The sequence below is a fragment of the Nicotiana sylvestris genome, chromosome 6, assembly GCF_000393655.2.
Source record: "Nicotiana sylvestris chromosome 6, ASM39365v2, whole genome shotgun sequence".
Lineage (NCBI taxonomy): Eukaryota > Viridiplantae > Streptophyta > Magnoliopsida > Solanales > Solanaceae > Nicotiana > Nicotiana sylvestris.
The window spans coordinates 74,693,002-74,717,760 of NC_091062.1; the positions used below are offsets into that span (position 1 = coordinate 74,693,002).

Genomic DNA, 24,759 nt, shown 5'->3' on the forward strand with positions numbered 1-24,759 from the left:
GCGTCATAAAGCTCGCAAACGTGAAACTTGGAACTTCGCAAAAGCAACAGGAATGTCGCAAATGCGGAAAATCCCAAGCCTAGTTGGAATCGCAAATGCGATCAATTTATTCGCAAATGCATACTCCACTGTGCCACCCCAACCTCACAAATGCAGAACCCTCCTAGCAAATGAGAACAGAATCTCGCATTTGCGAGACCTAGAGCACCAGGCTAAAAACTAGCAAAACTTATATTCTTCCAAACACTCCCAAACGCGTACAAAACTTATCGAGCCCTCGGGGCTCCATATCAAACATTAAAACAAGTGCATAAATATCGTACAAACTCGCTTGCACGATCAAAACGCCAAAATAACATCTAGAACCACAAATCGGACACCAAAACGCATGAAAATCTCAATGAATTTCAAGAACATCTAGAATTGCAACCAAGCATCTGAATCATATCAAACCAACTCCAAATGATACCAAATTTTGCTGACAAATCAAATAGCAAAATGGACCTATTCTAAGTCCCAAAATAAAAATCCGAACCCGATAGCCATAAAGTCAAACCATGGTCAAACTTAAGAAAATTCTAACCCTTTAAATTGCCACCTTTCTGCCTAACAAGTCAAATCAACCTAGGAATCTCCGAATTCAATTCCTAGCATACTCTCAAGTCCAAAATCATCATCCAGGCCTAACGAAATTATCAGAACTCCAATCTGAGGTCAAATACATAAAATCAAACCTTGTCCACTCTTCCAACTTAAAGCTTCTAAAATGAGAATCATTCATCCAAACAAATCCGGAACCACTCGAAAATCAAAACCAACGATACATACAAGTCCTAATACACCATATGAAGCTATTTATGACCTCAAACCGCTGAACTGAAAGCAAATGCTCAAAACGACTGGTCGAATTGTTACAGTAAGCCCCAATACTTTACCACGTTCTTAAAGAATAAGTTGACAGCTTTCTTGGTTGTTTAACCCAGTGATGCAGGCATGAAAGTAGCATATTTACAAAAATTATCCACAACCATCACAATAGTATCATAAACGTCGGACTTGGAGTAGACAAGTGATCAATTCCATATTCACGCTCTCCCACAGACCCTCCGCAATTGGTAGTGAATCCAAAAAAGATAAGGATGAGTTATTTAGAAAGTGTTTGGATTAACTTTTAAGATTGTCAAATCAGCTTTTTAGTTTTTTTTTCAGTGATTAATAATGTTAAAAAGTGCTTAAAATAAGATAAAAACTGCTTAAAACAAACCAAAAGCAATAAGCTGCACGTGATAGTCTGTCCAATTGAAGTATATATTTGAATGATAGTATAACGGTAGGTCGAAATAACCAAATAGTAGAAGGAATGATATTTTTAAATACATGGTATATTTAGCCCTTTTATGTAAAATATGAAATAGAGAAAGTAGAGCACTTTCTTTTTCCTCCGTTTTTGGACTAGATCATTTACCACACGGATATGTACCATTTTAGCTATTCATATTTTTATCCTTCGAAGTATAGAAGTATTCCTCATGCCCCTATAAACCCTACGCATATATATAGACTTAGAGCGGTTAATATGGGCCAGACCGGGCTAGCCCGGCCCGGCCCACATGGGCTTTAGCAATTGACGGGCTGGGCTAGGCTAGCCCACCATTTTGATGGGCCTTATAATGGTCAGCCCACCCCAGCCTTATGTGGGCTGCGGGGCCCCACAGGCCGGCCCATCATTTTTAAAAATATAATTTTATATTTTTTCTTTAAGTACTAACCTAAAAAAGATATAATTATTTAAAAGTTAAAAAATATCTTATTGGAAAAATTTTGCAAAACTTAATAGCTTTTTATATTGTTCCAATATATCATAATAAACACTAAAAAAAAGTAAAAGACAAGACTATATTTCATTCACTAAAAGTCAAAACTTAAAACAAACTATTCAAGAGAACATTCATGATGCTTATGAGATATCCAACACATCATCTTCATCAAACACATTTGAATTCGCTTGTGACAAGGTTATCGTAACATCTTCACTTTCATCTACAATTCGTATGCAATATTAATTAATTAAATATTAAAAATAATTAAATTTAAAAAATTAATAATATTTAAATTCACATAAAAAAATATTAGTAGTTTGAGTTTGGAAAAACCTGTGCAGCCAATTTCGAGTAGTAACAAGTGTTTGAACATTTTCATAATAATTACAACTTCTGTACTTAGTAAGAACACGCTACCAATGCTAATTGTTGATTCCGATGCTACAATAATAATAAGAATATTAAGTACATCACTCACCATCATTGAAAGATCGAGATATTTTCTAGAATTGTCCTTCCAATACATGACAACATCCATCTCTTGAAACTTCTCAAGATCAAGTTTTGGTAACATGACAACATCCTCATAGTAAAGATCCAATTCTGACTTTCCATCTTCAAAGGCATTATACTTTTTATTTTTTATATATTTTAAATAAATATTTTATTAGGCCCACGGGTCGGCCCGGCCCAGCCTCAGCCAAGCCTCTCGGGCCGGGCTTAAAAATCTCGTTGTTAAACGGGCTACAAAAATTCTAGCTCAACCCTGCTAAATCACGGGTTGGGCTGGGCTGGGCTGGGCTGGCCAACGGGCCAAGCCCATATTCACCGCTCTATTTAGACTTCTCTGTCTCTTGGAAAAACTCCGACTTTCATCATCAGAATTTTATTCAGTGCAAGATTTATGCAGTAGAACATGAGCAACATCCCAAAATCCTTAACCGAGTCTTCCTTTACCCTCTTTAAACTTGCCATCTCGGCTTCTGATCCTTGGCCTTTCTCTCTTGTTTTATTATAACCTCTTGTATACTCTTTTGTCAAACAAGAAAAGAAGTCCCTCTATATAGCGGTTTATAGGGTATTCTTGTTTTTCAATTAATTCTTCAATCGTATAGTGATGGGACATCATCATCTGAATTTCCATTTTCATGTGCCTCAAATTCACTTTCATCATAACCATGGCCATGGAAAGAAAGAATTGAAAGATATTCCAAAAGGGTGTCTGGCAATTACTGTGGGATATGGTGAAGAGCACCAGAGGTTTGTTATTCCTGTCACGTACATCAATCATCCGCTGTTTATGCAGCTATTGAAGGAAGCAGAGGAAGAATATGGATTTGGTCATAAAGGTCCAATTAAGATTCCTTGTCATATTGAGGAATTTCGACATGTTCAAGGGGTGATTGACAAGGAAGCTGCCTCTCACAATCACCATAATCACAACCCTTGGTGCTTCAAAGCGTGATTTTCTTATTTTAGTTTGTGATACTACTTTTCTACTCAAAATTTTATTTGTGCTTGCCTTTTCCTTTGTGTTTTCTCTTCTATAAAAAAATGTTCATATATCAAAATTATGTTGAAACACGATGACGGAAATTGACTGATATTGTAGTAATGCGTTTTCTTTGTTCACATTGGAGGAATCTTAGTAGCTTGGCTACCTAAATTTTTCGATTTCCCACCTTATAATCCCCCCCCCCCCCCATTTTCCCCTTACCCTACCCCCAATTAAAAAAAAAAATATTTGAATCTTGATAGATTGTTAATGTGCTCTCAAGACTGCTTTGTATCAAGAATATGAGAGATGAGAGAAGAATGAATGGCCTAATAAGTTCATACTTACTATTTGTTGTAATTTTTAAAGACATTTACGTATAAATTTATACATCTTAAATAGAATACTTCAAAGCTCCATTCGCATCTAGTTGTTTTTCTTTTTCATATTTGTGCGGTCTAGGAAGTAGGAAGTAGGAAGAAACATAATTTGCAATTCTTAAATCTTCAACTGTGTTTCTTTTGTTCTGTTTTATTTGATTGCATAAATATTCTTTATAGGATTAGAGTGCATAAAACTTGCACGCTAAAAATATTGAGGGTTTGGTGGACATCATTATTTCAACGGCAAAAAACAGAAGGGTTAGAAAGTCTGATCAGATAACATCAGGTGGTGGGTGAGCCAGAAATGAGTTTTGAGAAGGTATAGGGGACGTCCCAACTACTTAATTGTCATCAACTTTGTTCTTTTCTTTATTAGGGTGTAGACCCGTTAAATTGGCCCTTTTGGCTCCCTAAAATTCTCAAAGTAGGCCTCAGTTTGCTCATACTTTTGGTTTTTCTATGGCGAAATACATAAAATGCCACCAAATCTTGCAGTCAAATCTCTCTTACACACTCGGTAACTACGGGAGTATTATTATACACCCAAAATTTTTAAAGTATGTCTATTACCCACAACTTTAGGTAGGCAGCACTCCGCGTATCCTACACATGAATCAGGCGCGTGAATAGAAAATTTTGTATGTTTGAAGCTCTCTATGGAAGCCGTGTGTCCAACTGTTTCATTTTTTCATTTTTTAAATTTTATCATTTTCCCAATCGTTATCCCTCGTCTTCAGGTGACTATTATCCCCATTTTCAAATTCAAGTAAACCTCCATTGTGGGTAACCCCATTTCTATTGGAGTTTGAATTTTGAGTTGTTGAATAAAGCGATATTGGGTGTTGGAAGTTGATTAATTAACTACTTTGGATCGAGTATTATTACTCACTCAAATTTTCGAATTTGAAGAGTAAAAAAAAAAAGAGGTACCATTGAAGAAGCCTTCAATTGTACTCCTATTTAAAAATCCAGATTTGAAATCCGAATGTATTGGCGATTTATTGTTAAAAACTGACCTGGGAAGTCTAACATGGATTACCATGTGCACTTCACTAAATTTGAGCTCAAAAAAATATAAAAGGGAAGCTCAATCGCCGGAAAATATGGATGTCTTGCCGGAAAATGTGATATTCTTTTGTCAATCAGTGCACTTTTTTTCTTCCTCTTTATTCTCTCTTTCTTCCAGTTCTATCCATATTTTTTAACTCTTCAAATTCGTTTTCAGTTATGTTCAACACATCATTCAAGGGATTCAAAGCTAAGAGAAAATCTTAACTCGATAGAAAATCAACTGTTGGGTGGGGGAGATTAAAGAATCGGGGAGGGGACTTGGGGAAGATGAGGATAGGGGTGGAGGGGAATTTCTTTTCTGTTTTTCTTTTTTTTTTCTAAAATATTATTATTTGTGGTGTAAATTAGGTTCTTTTTTTTCTTTTTAGTTATGACACGTGTCACACTCTAATTAGTACGTGTGATGCAATTTTCAAAAAGAAGTTGTCAAACACAAAAGTGGCGTATAATAGACACACTTTAAAATGTTTAGATGTCTAATAATATTCCCGCGATTACAGAGTGTACAAGAGGGATTTGTCTACCAGATTTAGTGTCATTTTATTTATTTCGCCTTTTTCAATCAATTCTGCACTTATGATTAGAGATGATTATTTTATGTATGCTTTTGGCGCTCCATCATCCCAATACTCTTGGATTCCCTTTAGTGGGAGATAACGGTAGTGGTGGAGTGGGAAATTGAAATTCATTACCAGTTCTAAAATTTTAAGATAAGTATAATTATAACTGGACAACTGTTATCTTGTTTAACTATGAAAACACATTTTCTAAAGGAATTTGCATAATTCCTTCAAAAATAAAATATCTTGAAGGGTACAGAGAGCTCCTTCTCACTTATTTTCAGAAGAGATATAGTATCTTTTTGTGTATGAATATTTCCAACTAATAATTGCTACTTTGCTTAATGTCGAAGGCTGGTTATGATGATGTAATGATGTCGTACTATTGAGGAAGGAATTTTTACATTCCTATGTCATATAGGAAATATATTATTCTCAATGTTTAAGGTTTGATTTAATTATATTTAGTATACATAATTATCAATTCTATACCATAAGGTGTTTTAACTGTACATTAATTGTACCTTATATCACTCCTAAATTAATGGTACTGTATATTCCCTCATATCCCCACCCCCACAAGTTTCTCTCTCCTAAACCCACAACCTCACCCACGTATCACGACACACACACGATTCTATCCATTATTCCCTCTGCTAAAATCAGAAAAACAAAGGTAACCATCTACCATTAACGTCCAAAATCAAGGTTTTTCTTCTACAAAACCAGTCAAAATTGAAGTCAAATCTTCAATTTCGTTCATACACACATTTAGCTACAGCTTCAAAATTTCTCAATGAAGAAGAACAAAGCTTCAAAACATAGCCCTAAAAAAGATCTAGAATCAAATGTACCTTCTTTCGATTTGGGTGTATTATCACCACATTCACCCCAAAAGCAAGGAAAATCCGCACATGCAATTGTAGATATGAAGCATAGTGTTTCTCCGCGTCAAATCAGGGCTGAAGCTAGAACTAAACAAAAACATGATTTCGATGTTGGAGAATCTTCGAGGTCAATCAAACAAGCGGATAGGAAACGAAAAGGGATAGTTCTAGATGATGATTTTGTAGAAGATGTGCCTATTAGTAAACCTGAAAAGAAATCTAAGGTGGCTCCCGGTTCAAAAACTCCCAAAAAGAAGAAATATTCAAAAAAAGCCCCTAGTGTTAAAACTCCTAAAAATGTTCGAAAACACTCATTGGTGAAGGTAAGAAATTTTTAATTTCTTCACTACTTATTTCGCCTGTTTTAGTTGTTAAAAATCTACATAATCTGTGGGTTTTTTTATTTGTAGATTTTTATAGAAATGTTATATATAAATTGCATATGTATCTATGTTTTTAAGCAATGAAATTATGTGAGATTAATTGTCTTAATTTTGTAGTTTAATTGTAGATTTGTTGATCTATTTAACATTGTTGTTATATTGTATATTTTTGAAGTTATTTTGTAGAAACATACAAATGTATCAGTGTTTTTTAATTACTGTATTAATGTTAGATTACATTTGTTGAATTTTGCAGAATGGACATTTTTTTGCATCCCATAATGTTGATTATGGGGTGCTTAGATTCCAGACATTATGTGACCCTAACATTCCTAGCCAAATTAAAGCGCTTTTGTCTCCAAATGGTTTGAAGCTGTTCAAGAAGACATGCTTTGGTTATGTACTGTCATTTCCCAATTTATGCATGCAAAATCAAGCTATTCATCTTCTTATGAAGTATGAATTGAAATCATCTGATGTTTCCTATTTTATAGCTGAGTTAAAAGGTGAGAGGTTAAATTTTGGATTGAGAGAGTTTGCAGTAATAACTGGTCTTAGATGTCATACTGAGGTGATAGACTTTGGTTACACTCCTAGTTATGTCAATAAGATAATGAACAGTTACTTTCCAAACAAGGTAAAAGTGGAGAAGACATACCTAAAACAGATAGTAACCACCAAAAGCTGGATCAACGATGAGGATGCAGTTAAGTTATGTATTCTATATCTCATAGAATATTTCATTTGTCCTTCATAGAGAGACCATATTGGATTGGTAGATCATTTTAGATTTTATTTGGTTGAATCCGGTCAGTACGAGTCATTTCCATGGGGTGTTCAGTCTTACAGACAGTTGATTGAATCTGTTAGGCACAGGCTAAATCCTTTCGTTCATTCTTATCTCATTCAAGGATTCCTACTAGCCATGCAAGTATAGTTGTATGAGTGTTGCTCCTCCGTCAACATTGATATAGCTACAAAGATTTCGAATTCAATCCCTCGCATACTAAACTGGTCAACTACTAAGGGTCAGATTTGGTTAGCTGCAGTTGAAGACAAAATGATCAAGCCTGAATGGATGAAGGTAAATGGTCTTTATTTATGATAATATAATTTATCTACAAAAAATCTACATTTTGTATACATATTCTGCCTTAAACAAGCTAATTTATTTTTTTCATCATTCAGTTCACCAACATAAATGAATCACCTGAAGAGCTTTCAGTGATGTCTTTGCCTGATAAAGTTGAGTACATAATTGAAGAGCTTGAACATGTTTTTGAGAATCCACAAGTTTATGCTCCTCCATTGGAACCCAAAGAATCAATTGGAAAAGAGGAAAATGAGTCTATTCTTCGTAAAATAAAAAAGTTAAAAAGAGGTGTTGAGAAGGTAACATGTAGTTCTAAAAAGCATTCTGATTTTTATATAATAGTGTATCTGTTTTTTAATACATATTTCTGAAGGTAACTATGTATTTTTTTTATTATGTAGGTCGATGAAAAGCTTGAAAATTTTAGGAAAGATGTATTTGAAGAACTAGGTAGCCTTCGAGACCTAATAAAGGATTCAGTCAAGACTGTTTTGCAGGTGATAAACAATCCAAATGATCAAGTTGATGCAAAGGTAACATTTGATTCTTAATCATATTAACAAAACTATTTATGTCACCTCTAAAATATATATCCTAACTAATATAAAACTTACAGTTTGCTGGGAGTTCAACAAAAAATACTGACCAACCAAAAGACAAGAACAATCAGCAATTTCAGTTCAATAGTGGTGAAACATGCAGGTCAGCCCCAGCAAAACAGGTATCTACAATATATCTCCAGTATATCTACAATTACATACAAAATATCTACAAAATAACTACAAATTATCTATAATATAACTACAATTTATCTACATTATATATACACAATATATACAATTAAATCCAGCTTATTTACACAACAATACATATTTATGTAGATATTATGACACACCTTCATATCTTCATAAGTTGTCAAGCCAATATTATCCAGTATTATTTAACATTTTTAATGGAAAAAACAGAACATGTTGAATGTGCACATGGTGAAGAAAATCATCTGGCACGTATTGATTTATATACACATTTTGAAGGGGTCGTTGATGAAGAGAATGCAGGTTTGAAATTGTTTTCAGAGATATTTTTTTTGTTTCAATATTTTTACCATTCTATTAAATTATATATACATGGTGTTTCAGACAGGGAAGATATGCATGCACAATCTCCAATTCACGGAGTGACAGTAGCAGCTCAAACAGAACAACAGAATCTGGAAGATGACAATGTAGGTGAAGAGGCAGAGTATGTGAATGTAGGTGATTTAGAAGAATCCGAAGGTGAGAAGAAGGAGGTTACGCTTGATGATTTCGAGCTGCCTGATAACTTCTCCCAGTTGGTTAAGTTCGGCGAGCCTATGCAAGATGAAACAACACCCGTGCATCAAGGTAGAACAAGGCAGTCGGGAAAGCATGCCCGATCACCATTTCTCCCTTTATACAGTTCTGGTGGCAGCACCTCGGTTGGACCTCAAATATTTCACCTCAAGCACCCGTTTACTAGTGTTATTGGTCAAAATGTAGACCCTGAGTTGTTGGATCAATTCCACAAGTGGTTATACAACGGTACCGGCACAGGTCCAAAGAGGTTAGGTTGCACAATTTGACATTTTTATTCCAGTATTCATCTTTTATACATCCACTTCATTCAACAATTATATTTTAATTTCTATTTGTTTATATAGGAAGAAGGCTCCGTATTCTATAAAGGACAACCAAATTAAGCCATGGTTGGATCTTGGAGTTGAAAAGGTTGACAAGAAGGAGTGGTTCTTTTCCCTGCACACCCAGGACAAGTCTTTAATGACTCGGTAAGATTCAATGTATTTAATTTGTAGATATTTTGTAGATAAATTATAGATAGTTTGTATTCTGAATGAATAGATGCTTTGTATTTCTGATTGTAGAATATTGTAGTTATTTGTAATTTTGTGTAGTATATTTTGAGATAACATGTAGAATAACTGCAATATGTTTTTATTGCAGCACATTAATATTATAATGTATTACTTGAGAAAAAGAGGCAAGTATGACCCCCACAACAACACCAGATTGTGTGTTCAAGACTAGGATTGATCAGATTTATGAAAAGTTCAAAAATTCTCCTCAAGAAAAGAAGTTTTCTATTGCCAAACCCCAGGATGTTGTAGCAGAATATATATTGGGGTATAGACTACTCGCAAATGTTGCATGGGATGAAGTTGATTATGTCATCATGTCTGTCAACATTGTAGAAAAATTCCACTGTGTGTTGGTTGTTTTTGACATTGCAGAAAGGTATCTTTATATGTATGATTCCATGGTCTCTTCACACAGTCACTCTATTGTTGAATCTTGTGTCAACAAGTTTTCTATTATTATCCCTTTGTATTTGTAATGCACCGGATTTTATGGGAAGCGTAAAGACATCAACTTCAAGAATACAAAAGCATACATTGAGAAACCTATTACTGATCCTTTTAACATTCAGTGGATCGTCGGAGAGATACCACAGTAAAAATAAGGATCACTGTAATAAAAATCCTCTTTCTTTCTTTACATTTAACCCTTTTTTCTGATGGTTTGGTAAATATTGATATTTTTTTTATCTTTTGCAGCGATTGTGGTGTATTTGTTGTTGCCTTTGCAGAGTATGTTAGTATTGGAGAATTATCAATTCCGACAGAAGACCTTTCTGATATTGACCAATACCGTAGACGCTATGGAGCGCTACTTTAGGACTATGCTAGAAAGAAGCAGGAGATTGGGGCAATTAGTGATAGTGAGGTGACAGGCATATTGGCAAGGAGGAAAGGTGCACCAGCTTTGAATGAGAAAACAAGAGTCTAGATGAAGAAGAAGTAGTTGTAATGTTTGGAATGGAACATGTATTACAATTTCGTAGTTGATGCTAGTTTATAAGATAGATGGTAGACAAGTTTTTGAACAATTTATTATGTTTTAATTGTAACAAACTTGTTTATAGTAGCCTTTGTTTCTTTTTTCTTATCCAGTATAGTAGTACAAATGGTAACAGTTTGTTGGGTTTATATTCACTTGTTGAATATGTACAGTACTTGATCTTCATTATTTTTAGCATTTAAATCCTTTGCAACTGAAATTTTATACAGTTATTCTGATCTACATTATTTTCATCATGAAGATTCTTTTTACCTGAATTTTAATCTATATATTATATCAGCTACAGATATTGTAATTTTTTTGTAGTTATATTTGTAGATAATTTGTAGAATATTTTAACAGTGTGCTTTGTTTCTTTTATATTCATTTTTTTAATGTAAACAATACTTCATCTACAATATTTTAAGTTTTTAACTGCTTTCCTACAGATTTATAATGTATATATTCTGTAAATTCCAGATAATGTATTTTTTTGTATTTTTATTGTAGATAAACTGCAAACACACATTAACAACTATGTAAAGGATTCCATATATAGTAAAAAAGTTATAGATTATATATATAGAAAACAATCATAAACAAATCAATCTATGAAAGTATTATCTCAGTATAGAAACATCCTAACTAGCTACATTATGATCTTAAAAAAAAACAACGATTACACATCAAAATCTATTATCCAGAACTAAATAATAAATTTTATGAAATATTTAGTTAACTACATAAAATTTTATTTCATTTTGGGTGCATTCTTGCAAGATCTTTTGTTATGCCCTTCTCCTCCGCAGTTGCCGCATGAAACCTTGTACTTCTTTGAATTTATTTCATCATATGTTTTGTATCTTTCTTTTTGAGGTCTTCCTGGCTGCCTTTTCCCTCCTTTAGGTGGATTTACTACTTCTTCAGTTATATGTTGTGGCACATTCCATTTGCTTTCATCAGGCAGTGGATTTATTGGTATTTCATATGTACGCAAGAGGTTCGCCCTTGTGTAATAAGGAGAACAATATTCTTCAAAAGACTCATCCCTTTGTCTTAAAACAGCCAAAACATGTGGACAAGGTAGTTCATCAAGCTGAAATTGCCCACAACTACATTTCTTATTTTCAAGACAAACAATATAGCAACTCATACCATCTATTAATGTATGGATGTACTATGTTAAAGCCCTCACCTACGAGTACATTACAAACAAAAAAACAATTCATATATGGTTAAAATCAAGCTATATACAAAATATCTACAAAGAATCTACATTGTGTTGTTTATGAATTTGATTCAATAAATAATCAGATCCTAATCTAAGCTTGTGCGACAATGTTCTATTGTCATCTAACTCTTTGTTGAATTTGTATCCAAGGTATGTGAATGTACCCTTTGCTTTCAAAAAATTTTCTTTCGTCTAACGTTCAAGAAAGGTCCTCATATACTCTAATAGTTCTACTATCGGCAGCTCTCTTGCATATTTTGTTACAGCATTCAACGACACTGCAATGTTTGATGACATAGTCCAAGTTCTGTTCACCATAGCATGTACTCGAGACCATCTATGATATCCAATATCGTATAAGTATGCTTTAACACGAGGGTCAATCTCCTCAATTTTTGACATCCTTTCATTAAATTCATCAAGTTTGTATGACCGCATCGTGGCAAAGTATAATTCACTTAGCTTAAGATGTCCCTTCTTGAACTTTGCCCGTATATTTGTCTAAATATGCCACATGCAAGAATAATGTGGCATGCCGGGATAACCAATAGATGTTGCCTTCAAGATACTCTCATTCCGATCCGAAATAGTACACATATTTGGTCTTTCACCATACGAGAGCTTGAATTGCTCAAAAAACCACTTCCATGATGCGTCATTCTCTGAATCAACAACAACATATGCCAATGATAATATGGTACCTACATTATGTGGCAAAAAGCAATTAATTGGCTGCAGTAAAAATGCAGAAGAAGACATATATATACAAACTACAATTATTCTACAATATATCTACAATTAATCTGCAAGTACTACAAAAAAACATACAAGCTACAATATTTCTACAAATAAAACTTCAGTACCTGCTGCATCCATTGTACTGGCTGTTAGCATTATTCCCCTGTATGCTAACTTTAAAAAGGTCCCATCAACTACTACAACTGGCCTACAATATTCCCAACCACTTTTTGACGTACAAATCGTAACAAATACATACAAGAAGCAGTCATCGTTTGTCTTCTTCAATTTAACTATAGACCCCGGATAAGTCTTCTCTAGAATATACAAATAACTAGGCAATTTGTTGTAGGAGTCAGCAGGATGACCTCTCAAAAACTGTAAAACCTTTTCCTTTGCTCTCCAGGCTTGCATGTAGGTTAGATTCACGTCGTGTTCAGAAAACATGTCAAATTGAATGTCTTTTGGGGTGTAAATTATCTTAGGATCAGAATATTTTGGAATAACCATGTTGCCAACTACCATGGCAGTAGGTTTGCGTTGTATGAATGTATTGTCCATTAAAGAGCATGCGTGCTGGTTGTCGAAATTTCTGACCTTGAACATTGCAGAATCATTTATGCTAGTTGCATTGAAGTGTCATGTACAGTTTTCACCAACACATATCAGCCACTAGCTACAAAATAAATACATTTTAAATAATGGGTTAAAATTTAGATTAAAAAAACCTGTTGTAGCTTAAAAAATCACATTATACAATATAAATACAACATAACTACAATTCAACTATAATTCTGTTAAACATTATCGCAAGGAAAACTGAAGAACTAAAAAATTACAAATAAACTACAAAATTATAAAAATAATAATCTTTGACTATTCATATGTTATACCTTCTAGCACTAGATCTTTTAACCCTGAATTGGAACTTGTGCATGACAGAATAGTACTTCATTACAGTTGCAATTATTTCCTTGTCTTAGTATACTTGTCATACTTCAATAGAACTTGGTGTACTATCTGTTATTATTATACTTTCATATTCCTCTATAACTGGAGATGTTGGCATATCAAGTAACTTTAGTATTCCAGACGAACTTGCATGAAAATAAATATAAATATTGTTATCACCAGTTTGTAGAAAATTTGTAGAAAGATTGAAATTCAGTATTTCATATTAATTTTTTAATTTTTTTGTAGTTTTAATGTAGAATAAATGTAGAAATTTTGTAGATATTACAGAAATCCATACTTATATATATATATATATATATATATATATATATATATATATATATATATATATATATATATATATATGTATATGTAGTTTATTTGTAGATAAAATGTAGATAATTTGTAGTTCATTTACAAATTACCAGAATTTCATAGAAAAAATAACATCACATACCTGCAGCTGTGTTCTCATTTGTGATACTCAATTCCATATTGAAATCACGAACAGTTATACATAGCGGATATGATCCTAAGTTTTTGTTTTTCTTTTTCGTCTTCATGTATACACGAACACCCATATCATTCCTAATTTCCATTGGAGGACAATGCTCGTTCACAATGTATTTGATTTCTATAATTTTTTCGTATGTATCAATCATTAATTGATGTGATATTGTAGAAACCAATAGATTGTAACTCGCATCGTCATCGACTACAATACCATCGACCTCGAATTCTCTAAATCGACCAAAGCTATCCCAATTCCCATTCGATTGTAACATAATTGGTATTTTCGTCATAATTGCTTTTGTTGCAGAAGAATTGTAGAAGATTTTGTCGATTTTGATTTGTGAAATTAGAGAAAAAGTTGAAACAGAGTCTATCTCTAAAACAGAGTACGGAAATTTTGTAACGAAGTTGACGATAGTTATTACTGTGTGTGATTTGCGTTGTGGAAGATCTTGAAAATATTAAATTCCCTTTTTTTAGCGCGCCTATATAAGGAATCCTACAGTTACAATGATTCCTTATTTAATGCATTATATATATTATATAGAAATACTATTAGTATGAAGGTATTATGCAAACTATGAACATATTTGGTAATATAGTTTCCTATATTCTATAGGAATGAAAATTTCCCTTGAGGAATCCAAAAGTGTTTTGTGGATCTCATAATTTGAATGTGAAAACCACAAACCATATTGGCCCATGTGAAGAATTCTACAAGTAATCATTCTTGATGGCAAATGGGTTGGTGATAGGTGCTAGATTTCTTTAGTCCAACAACGATAAAGTTGAACTTGCAAATAACGATAACTGAAGGATAACATCTACGCCTCATTCCAAACTAATTGGGTAGGTTAACAAGAATCCTCAAAGCGATTAATATTGAGTTATTATTATTTTTAATCCGCGTCAGAAATTATTTATATCGGTAGTCGAAAAAGTGTATAAAATTTGTATAAATTTGTATATAACATACAGAATGTATATATATACAAAAAATATTTTTTTCAGTTATTATTTTAAGAGCTGCTATAAAGGGAGAAATTCAAAAATAGCTAGATTTACAACTGGTCATTCAAAAATAGCCCAGTTTCAAAAGTAATCGAAATTTAGCAACTTTTCATGTAAAGATAAATGTGAGCGAAAATACTGTTCAAAATCCGGAAAATATGCCAGTATATTATACTGGAGTTCCAGCATAAGTATGCTTGAACTCCAGCATATTATACTGGAGTTGGTATGCTGGAACTCCAGCATAATATGATGGAGTTCCAGCATAAGTACACTAGAACTCCAGCATAATATACTGGAGTTCCAGCAAGTATAATTGTCCAATATAATATACTGGAGTCAGCAAAGTATACCGGTCCAGCATAATATGCTGGAATTCATACACAGGTGCACCGAACTCCATTATACTATGCTGGACCAGTCTCTGTTGCAGCAAAATGTGGCTATTTTTCATTGACTTCGTAAACGCTGGCTATTTTTAAATGACCAATCCGAAAACTGACTATACCGTGCTATTTTTACCTGCTATAAAGTGTCATTTTCCTATATTCTGTTTGGATCCATAATATTTTAATACGCATTACTTAAAGATTATCTAACGTTAGGGGTTCTGCAATATATTCTAACAATTATATCTTTAACATACTAAAAAAAGAGTTTTTGTTATAAAATATAACCCAAAATAATAAGATAGAACAAGCAAAAACAAACTAAGAGATATAGAGAGAAAGAGAGGAAGAGGGATTCTTATTTCTTCTTCAATTGTATGTATTTTCCTATCTATTACAAGGCCTTTATATAGGCATAAAAAGTGAAGAAAATATGTCATGGAATATGTCATTGAACATACAAAATATGTCATTGAATATGTTATTAAGCATTTGAGATGAAGATCATGGAAGAAGAGTAGACATCCACCATAATGTGATATTTATCATAACGCTCCCCCGTGGATGTCCAAAGATAATGTGCCTCGTTAAAACATTACTAGGAAAAAACCCTATGGGAAAAAAAATCCTAGTGAAGGAAAAAGAGTACACATGATTAGAAATACGCCCTTTTATTGCCTCGTTAAAAACCTTGCAAGGAAAACTCAGTAGGACAAAACCTTGTAAGGGAAAAAGAATACAACGCGTATTAACTCCTCCTGATGAGAGCATCAACTCACATTCTTGAGCCTTCGCATCCCAATTTTGTACACCAGTTTCTTGAAGGTTGATGTTGATAGAGATTTGGTAAACAAATCAGTCATATTATCACTTGAACGAATCTGTTGCACATTGATATCACCATTCTTTTGAAGATCATGTGTAAAAAATAACTTTGGTGAAATGTGTTTTGTCCTATCTCCTTTTATGAATCCTCCCTTCAATTGGGCTATGCATGCTGCATTGTCTTCATACAAAATTGTGGGTAGTTTTTCACACTTCAAACCACATTTGTCTCGGATAAGATGTATTATAGACCTCAACCAAATACATTCTCGACTTGCTTCATGAATAGCAATTATCTCAGCATGATTAGAAGAAGTAGCTACGATTGATTGCTTAGTCGATCGCCAAGATATGACAGTGCCGCCACATGTAAACACATAACCTATTTGAGATCGAGCCTTATGCGGGTCAGATAAATACCCAGCATCGGCATAACCAACAATATCGGGATTGCAATCATTGCCATAAAATAAGCCCATATTGGTAGTCCCTTTTAGATATCGCAATATGTGTTTGATCCCATTCCAGTGTCTCCTTGTAGGAGCAGAGCTATATCTTGCTAAGACATTAACCGAAAAAGTTATGTCAGCCCTTGTAGTGTTAGCAAGATACATTAGTGCACCAATTGCACTAAGATATGGTACTTCAGGACCAAGAAGCTCTTCATTCTTTTCTTGAGGTCGAAACGGGTCCTTATTCACATCAAGTGATCGAACAATCATCGGAGCCCTTAATGGATGTGCTCCATCCATGTAAAACCATTTCAATACCTTTTTAATGTAGGCAAATTGATGAATAAAAATCCCATTTGTCAAATGTTCAATTTGCAAACCGAGACATAATTTTGTCTTTCCGAGATCTTTCATCTCGAATTCCTTCTTTAAATAATCAATTGCCTTTTGGAGTTCTGTAGGAGTTCCAATAAGGTTTATGTCATCGACATATATGGCAAGTATAACAAATTCCGATGTTGTTTTCTTTATAAAAACACATGGACAAATGACATCATTTATTTAACCCTCCTTTAATAAATACTCACTAAGACGGTTATACCATATTTTTCTTGATTGCTTTAGACCATACAAAGATCTTTGCAATTTGATTGAAAATATTTTCCGGGACTTTGAATTCTGTGCGTTAGGCATTTTAAATCCCTCGGGAATTTTCATGTATATCTCATTATCAAGTGAGCCGTAAAGGTAGGCTGTAACTACATCCATTAAATGCATGTCAAGCTTTTCATGGACAGCAAAACTAATGAGATAACGGAATGTTATAGCATCCATAACAGGAGAATATGTCTCTTCATAATCGACACCAGGCCTTTGTGAAAATCCTTGTGCAACAAGGCGTGCCTTATATCTTTGTACCTCATTTTTCTCATTCCTTTTGCGTACAAAGACCCATTTATAGCCAACAGTCTTAACACCATTAGGTGTTTGGACTACAGGCCCAAAAACATCACGTTTTGCAAGTGAACTTAACTCTAATTGGATTGCTTCTTGCCATTTTGGCCAATCAAGTCTTTGTCGACATTCTCCAATAGATTGAGGTTCAAGATCCTCACTTTCTTGCATAATGCTAGATGCAACATTATATGCAAAGATGTAATCCACCACTATATCCATTCGATTCAAATTTGTCTCAATATCGATTGGATTTATTGATAGTTCCTTATTTTCTTGAGTCTCAGGCTCATTGATTTCCTCATGAATCTCAGGATTGTTTAAATCGTGAATTTCATTATGAGACTCTTTCGTAGTGTCATCTTGATCATTTGTTTTCTTTTTTCTAGGATTTTGATCCTTAGAACCTAATGGTCTGCCACGTTTTAGGCGTGCTTTTGACTCATTAGCTATGACACTAGAAGATTGTCCAATAGGGACATCAATACGGATTGGAACATTCTCTGCAGGGATATGTGATTTTGTTATCCTTTTCAGATCCGTAAATGCATCTGGCATTTGATTTGCTATTTTCTGCAAATGGATAATCTTTTGCACCTCTGTGTCACAAATAGAGGCACGTGGATCAAGATGAGACAATGATGTATTTTTTCACAAAATTTCATGTTTGGTTTCACTAATTTCTCCCCCTAATTTTGGGAAAAATGCCTCATCGAATCGACAATCTGCAAAACGAGCAGTGAACAAATCTCCCGTTAATGTTTCAAGGTAGCGAATAATGGAGGGCAATTCAAACCCAACATATATTCCTAACCTTCTTTGGGGACCCATCTTGGTGCGATATGGGGGTGCTACAGGCACATATACAACGCATCTAAAAATTCTTAGATGAGATATATTAGGTTCATGACCCAAAACTAATTGCAACGGGGAATATTTGTGATAATTTGTCGGTCTGAGATGAATTAGCATTGCTGCATGAAAAATGGCGTGACCCCAAACAAAAGTGGGCAACTTCGTTTTCATGAGTAACAGTCTTGCTATCAATTGCAGACGTTTAATTAAAGACTCTGCAAGACCATTTTGAGTGTGAACATGAGCTACAGGATGTTCCACTTTTATCCCAATTGATAAGCAATAATAATTAAATGTTTGGGATGAAAACTCAGCAGCATTATCAAGTCTAATAGACTTAATTGGATTATCGGGAAATTGTGCCCGTAATCGGATTATTTGTGCCATTAATTTTGCAAACGCGAGGTTGCGAGATGACAATAGGCATACATGAGACCATCTAGAGGATGCATCTATTAAGACCATAAAATATCTAAACGACCCACTAGGTGGGTGAATAGATCCACAAATGTCCCCTTGTATACGTTCTAAAAACGCAGGGGACTCAATCCCAACCTTTGTTGGTGATGGTCTTATAATTAACTTGCCTTGATAACAAGAAGTGCAAGAAAATTCATTATTTAAAAGAATTTTCAAATTCTTTGAGTTTTCTATGATTCGTATCATCATAATTGATCCAGGATGGCCCAATCGATCATGCCAAAGTACAAAAGTATTGGAAGCAGTAACCTTTTGGTTTAAGGTAGAATGTCCCTCAATTGCACTAATTTTTGTCCAATACATGCCACAAGATAAAAATGGGAACTTCTCAATAATTCTTTTCTGGCCAGAGACATTCTTGATAATGATGAGATATTCCATATTATTCTCATCTATTGTCTCAATATGAAATCCATTTATGCGGATATCTTTAAAACTCAACAAGTTCCTCTTGGACTTGGAGGAGAACATTGCATTCTCTATGATAATTATTGTTCCCATAGGCAGAGTTATAGTAGCTCTTCCAGAGCCATCAATTAGATTACTACTACCAGAAATTGTAGTAATATCTGCCTTACACATACTTAAATGAGAGAAATGTTTCTTCTCTTTGAATATTGTATATGTCGTACATGAATCAATTAAGCAAATATTTTTACAATTGAACTTTGATCCAAGATTGCTTTGAAAGATATCCATATTTGCTTCCCGTAGTTTGACATACAAAAGAAGATTATGAATAAATATTAGTATTTTTAGAGAAAAATGGAAAAGAAATAAAGTTAAACCAATAATTGAATATTAGCCTTTAATGCATTTTCTGGCAAATTCTAATTATTATACAAATAATTACAAAAAAAATAATACAAGTACACATATGACTAATACAACTACAATAAATTTATTTACATGTATAAATTATTTGCATTTTCCTATACATTGTATGAAAAATAATTGATCCGTGTAAGAAAAGAACATACTCATAAAAAAAATTGAGGGTGAAGCAACAAAAGTTGTTCCAGGGTGCTTGTAAACCTTTTCTTAAAGAGAATTAAAGCAATGTAAAGGAAAGTTAAATTTTTTAAAAGATCACTGAGATTAGAATACTAATTAATAGGATATTACTCCTTGTTTGTGAAATTTATAAAATTTCGGAAATAAAAATATTCTTAAGAACTACATAAGAAGAATTATAAAGTGCAATAAAAATTACAAGATGTTTATTCATTACATACTACGAGTAGGAAAGCATAAAAATTAAATTGCTCAATCATCTCTAACCACAGATCCATCACCGATCAAATGGTTTATTTTTTCATCAGGGTGCTTAAAAAAATCTGCCACGTCCAAGTGGGTGATGTCAAATTCATTGTCATAGACAAGATTAGCTTCAGGGCCTTTATTCTTCAGAGATGCTTGATAAAGCTCAACCAAATGTTTTGGTATGCGACAAATTTTTGCCCAATGCCCTTTTCCACCGCAACGATAGCATTTAGTTTCTGAACCCTCTGCGTTTCGCTTCTCATCTTTACCTTTCCATTTTTGGAAGTTATTTTTTGGTGGAGGATGATTAACACCAGGAAATTTTCTTCCTTGGATATGGCCATGACCACGACCACAACCACGAATACGACCACGACCTTTTCCACGATTAGCATAATGGGAATACACCTCATCCTCTTTAGGCAATGGTGTAGACCCAGTGGGTCGATTTTTGTGATTTCTCATAAGAATTCATTGTTTCGTTCAGCCAGAAGTAGAAGAGAAATCAACTGAGAGTACTTTGTGAAGCCTTTCTCTCGGTACTGCTGTTGCAAGACCATATTGGAGGCATGAAACGTTGTAAACGTTTTTCAAGCATATCATAGTCACTGATATTATCTCCACAGAGTTTCAATTTAGAAGTAATTCTAAACATAGCAGAATTATATTCAGAAACAGACTTGGTTTTGAATGATGATGATGATTTTATTGATGAATGAAAATGCTGATTACAATGATGCGGTGTCGAGGGGAGAGACACCAGAAAATGCTTGCTTGAAAATGTTTGATTGTTTGGTCCCCCTTAATAATGCTTAAAAAAATAAACCAACATTACAAGACTAGCCCTAATAAAGCTGTAGAAGCACACTGAAATGAAAATGATGAAAACTAGCCTATGATTACAATGAAAAGGACTAAGACACCGCATCATTGTAATCAGCATTTTCATTCATCAATAAAATCATCATCATCATTCAAAACCCAATTCTCTCTCAGCTTCCGCAATTTGCTCACGACATTGGTTTTCCCGCACGGCACTGACAATCTAGTCTAGCGTGCGGCGAGGACCTCATTGGCGGACAGCAACCGCACTGACATCGGTTGCTTAGCCTTACGTTGCCCTTCCAAAGATCATCAGGAAGGCGTTGCGTAACAGTTGGTATCAGAGCCTAGGCTCGACATCGGACGAGGGAAAACATTTGCCATCATCACCATTTCTGACCATGGTGAATCATGGGGAGCGTCTAGCATCCCTAGAAGAGACGGTTGACCGATTACGACCCATCGTAGAAACGGTGCCTGATCAAAGCAACAACCTAGTGCAAAGGTTGGACGACCTGGACCGCCGAATGCGGCAGGCCGAAAATGACATTGCAAACATCAGTCGTGACTCCGACGAGGACCGACAAACGGCAGCCATTGAAACTGCCAACATCCATGGCAAATTTGAGGACCTCCAACAGGAGCGTGCCGATAACGTGTTATAAAATATAACCCAAAATAACAATATAGAACAAGCAAAAACAAACTAAGAGATATAGAGAGAAAGAGAGGAAGATGGATTCTTATTTCTTCTTCAATTGTGTGTATTTTCCTATCTATTACAAGGCCTTTATATAGGCATAAAAAGTGAAGAAAATATGTCATGGAATATGTCATTGAACATACAAAATATGTCATTGAATATGTCATTAAGCATTTGAGATGAAGATCATGGAAGAAGAGTAGACATCCACCATAATGTGATATTTATCATAACAATTTTAAAGTACTAGTCTTTTAGTTGGTATCATCTACATTATTTTTCTATTTCGATTTTTCTATATTTTGATAAATCTGTATGAATTTTAGGATATTCTAAATCTTTTGAGACTTTCTTTTTTATGGTATATTTTTCTCTTAAAATACATTCAGTATCATCTGGAAGTGACATTCTCTCATTATGTTTCTTGCACCTTTAGACGGACGTATTCATTTATGATGTTATTGCAAATAACTAAAGTACTTTTTTAATCATACTATACTAAAAATAGGAACATCCTACCTTCAAATATATTTTACTGAAATATCCTTTAAAAACTATGTGACCATTTTATTCTTGAGCAAAAAAAAAAAAAAAATATTTCTATTACTTTTATTACATGGGCTATCAGTTTTGTAAGTTTAATTATCTTTATTATTCAGCTTTGATTGTGTATTTCTTTATTTTCCACAGATGATTACTTCTATGTCATTAGTTTTGTAAGTTTAATTATCTTAGTTATTCAGCCTTAATTTCTTATTTCTTTATCTTCCATGGTTATAATGTCTAAAATATAAAGACATCTTATATTATAGTAATAAACGACACTAATACTGCGGTAGTCTCTCTTGTTATCTATACTGGTATTAGTACCTGCACGATGTGCGGATAATATTATGATCCTGTTAAATTATATAAATTAAAAGAGCAAATTATATGAATAACTATTGACATAAACTTAAATATTATAACCTCATATATAGCCGGTGATACAAACAAATAAAAATACAATAAGATTCAAAAATAAATACTCATTCCCTTTCAATTTACATAAAATATTTTTTCTTATTAGTCTGTTCCAAAAGAATGACACATTTATATATTTGAAAATAATTTAACTTTAAATTTTTTATTTTACCCATTTTACATATAATGAGAAGTTCTTATACCCATGCAAATATCATGGTCCCACAAAACTATTAGGATCATAAGTTTCAAAAGTTTTCTTTTTCGTTCTTAAATTTCGTGTCAAGTCAAACTATCTCATCTATATTAAAACTGAGTGAAGTCCTACTATATAGAGTAATAACAAATAAAAATACATTTAGTAATATCTTAATTTAAATTATAAAAATATATTATTTTATTATCTCAACATAATAAATTCTCACATCAACATCAACTTCTACCAACCTAAAATTACACGGGTGACAAATTAATATATACATGATAATTTATTAACAACCAATATATTCTAACTTTTGGGAGTTACTAACTTATAAAACTGTTGGATCGTAATATGCTCAATAATTTTGCTAGTTACCTCAATTTTAACCACACAATTAAAGTCAAATTGTTTTTAACAATTTAAATCATACCTTTGGGATATAGTTAAGATTAATATATTATAATTAAATAAATGTTACCCTACTTTAAATATTTTTCTTCCACGATGCACATGTACAAAAAGAAGATGAGTTCTTACATGTAATTCTTAATTAAATGAATCTTACCTTATGATTTTACGATCCACTTTATTTTGTGCAAATAGCAATCTCAAATAGTGCAATTATATTTATCTATGTGTTTACCCTATCCAAATCTATTTCGTTCTAATTGACACACACACACACATAATATATATATTCGACAGTTGCTCGATCAATTGACTTATACAATTTGAGAGAACATAAATATCAACAACGCGCTACAAAGTCATTGTCCATACCTAAACCATTAGAGAAGAATCTATCCTCCCTTATTGTATATTTTAGCATAGCAACTACTAGCACTAATAGAAAAATAAATAAAAAAACAAAAAAGATGTATGTATTGCTTCCAAACAATTGAGATATAAAATAAATTATAAAATATTGGATAATTAATTTTATCGAATGGCAACACAATTGGCATTTGTTTAGCCAATGTCTGAGTCGATTCATAGTTAAACATTATCCCTAAGGTAGTTACGAAAGTTAAGTTTTGATCCAACAACTCGATAATTATGATTATGGGTTCGAGTCTAGATTTTTTAGTCTTATTTCTAGTAACAAACATGTTTTTATTTTTTCTGTTATTTTTGTTGTGAACTCAAATTTAAAAAAACTTTTTCTCATTATTTAGAACAATTCGCCTCACTCGTTGAGCCTCCCGTTTGAATTGGAGCATTTATGTGTTGATTAGCTTTCCTAATTAATTAATCAATCAATTCAAATTTAACTTTCTTTCCATTCAGATTCAAAAGAATCTTATTTACTATCTTTCTATTTAAATTTAAATAAATATCATGTCTTTCAATTAAAATTAAATACTATAACAAATATTGTCATAATTTGCCAAGTGGCTTTTTGTATTAGCTTGCCACTTGGCTTAATCATAATGTACACTTGCTATATTGCCATGTGACTTTTTATTAGCTTATCGCGCTACTTAATGTCCTTACTCATTGCTCTACTTTTAGTATAATATAATGAATATAGTTTTGTATTACCCTAAAATTTAATTTAACATTGTTCTTTTATTCCGTAGCTCTAATTATTTTGTTTAAATTTATCAATAATATTATTTTTCCTATTTAATTATTTTATTGAACAAATTTAAAGTGCAAACCCCTTCACATTACTTCTATTCTCCTCTATATACATTATTTTCTATCATATAATATTTTAATTATTTTTCACATTTCGTATTGTATCGCTAATATAAATATTATCGTATTATTTTTCTAATTCTTTTGAAAATATGCCAAAGTTTAAACGAAGAAGTTCTTTTATTATTTTCCATA

General features: G+C 33.1%; 3 protein-coding genes across 3 annotated transcripts; 1 reads left to right on the forward strand and 2 right to left on the reverse strand.

The window, feature by feature from the left end:
• The first annotated feature begins 2,937 nt into the window (after window positions 1-2,937).
• LOC104239965 (auxin-responsive protein SAUR32-like) lies at window positions 2,938-3,285 on the forward strand. The gene has a single exon (XM_009794736.2). The coding sequence runs from the start codon at window positions 2,938-2,940 to the stop codon at window positions 3,283-3,285; it is 348 nt and encodes a 115-aa protein (XP_009793038.1).
• An 8,034-nt stretch (window positions 3,286-11,319) lies between these two features.
• LOC138870775 (uncharacterized) lies at window positions 11,320-13,062 on the reverse strand. The gene is made up of 4 exons (XM_070148614.1): window positions 12,663-13,062; window positions 12,358-12,500; window positions 12,064-12,300; window positions 11,320-11,664 (listed from the first exon to the last, which is right to left on the reverse strand). Exons 1-4 carry the CDS (start codon window positions 13,060-13,062, stop codon window positions 11,320-11,322), a joined length of 1,125 nt encoding a protein of 374 aa, XP_070004715.1.
• A 7,174-nt stretch (window positions 13,063-20,236) lies between these two features.
• LOC138870776 (uncharacterized) lies at window positions 20,237-20,698 on the reverse strand. Its single transcript, XM_070148615.1, has one exon. The coding sequence runs from the start codon at window positions 20,696-20,698 to the stop codon at window positions 20,237-20,239; it is 462 nt and encodes a 153-aa protein (XP_070004716.1).
• Between the last annotated feature and the right edge of the window lie 4,061 nt (window positions 20,699-24,759).

Excerpts from the sequence above, each read along its gene's own strand:
- LOC138870776 (XM_070148615.1), bottom strand. The coding sequence starts at position 20,698 with ATGAGAAATCACAAAAATCGACCCACTGGGTCTACACCATTGCCTAAA.
- LOC104239965 (XM_009794736.2), top strand. The coding sequence starts at position 2,938 with ATGGGACATCATCATCTGAATTTCCATTTTCATGTGCCTCAAATTCAC.
- LOC138870775 (XM_070148614.1), bottom strand. The coding sequence starts at position 13,062 with ATGGTAGTTGGCAACATGGTTATTCCAAAATATTCTGATCCTAAGATA. Across the intron at positions 12,501-12,662 it reads CAGTACAATGGATGCAGCAG|GTACCATATTATCATTGGCA; the intron begins GTACTGAAGTTT and ends CACATAATGTAG. Across the intron at positions 11,665-12,063 it reads TTGCAGTGTCGTTGAATGCT|CTTGATGAACTACCTTGTCC; the intron begins GTAACAAAATAT and ends GGGCAATTTCAG.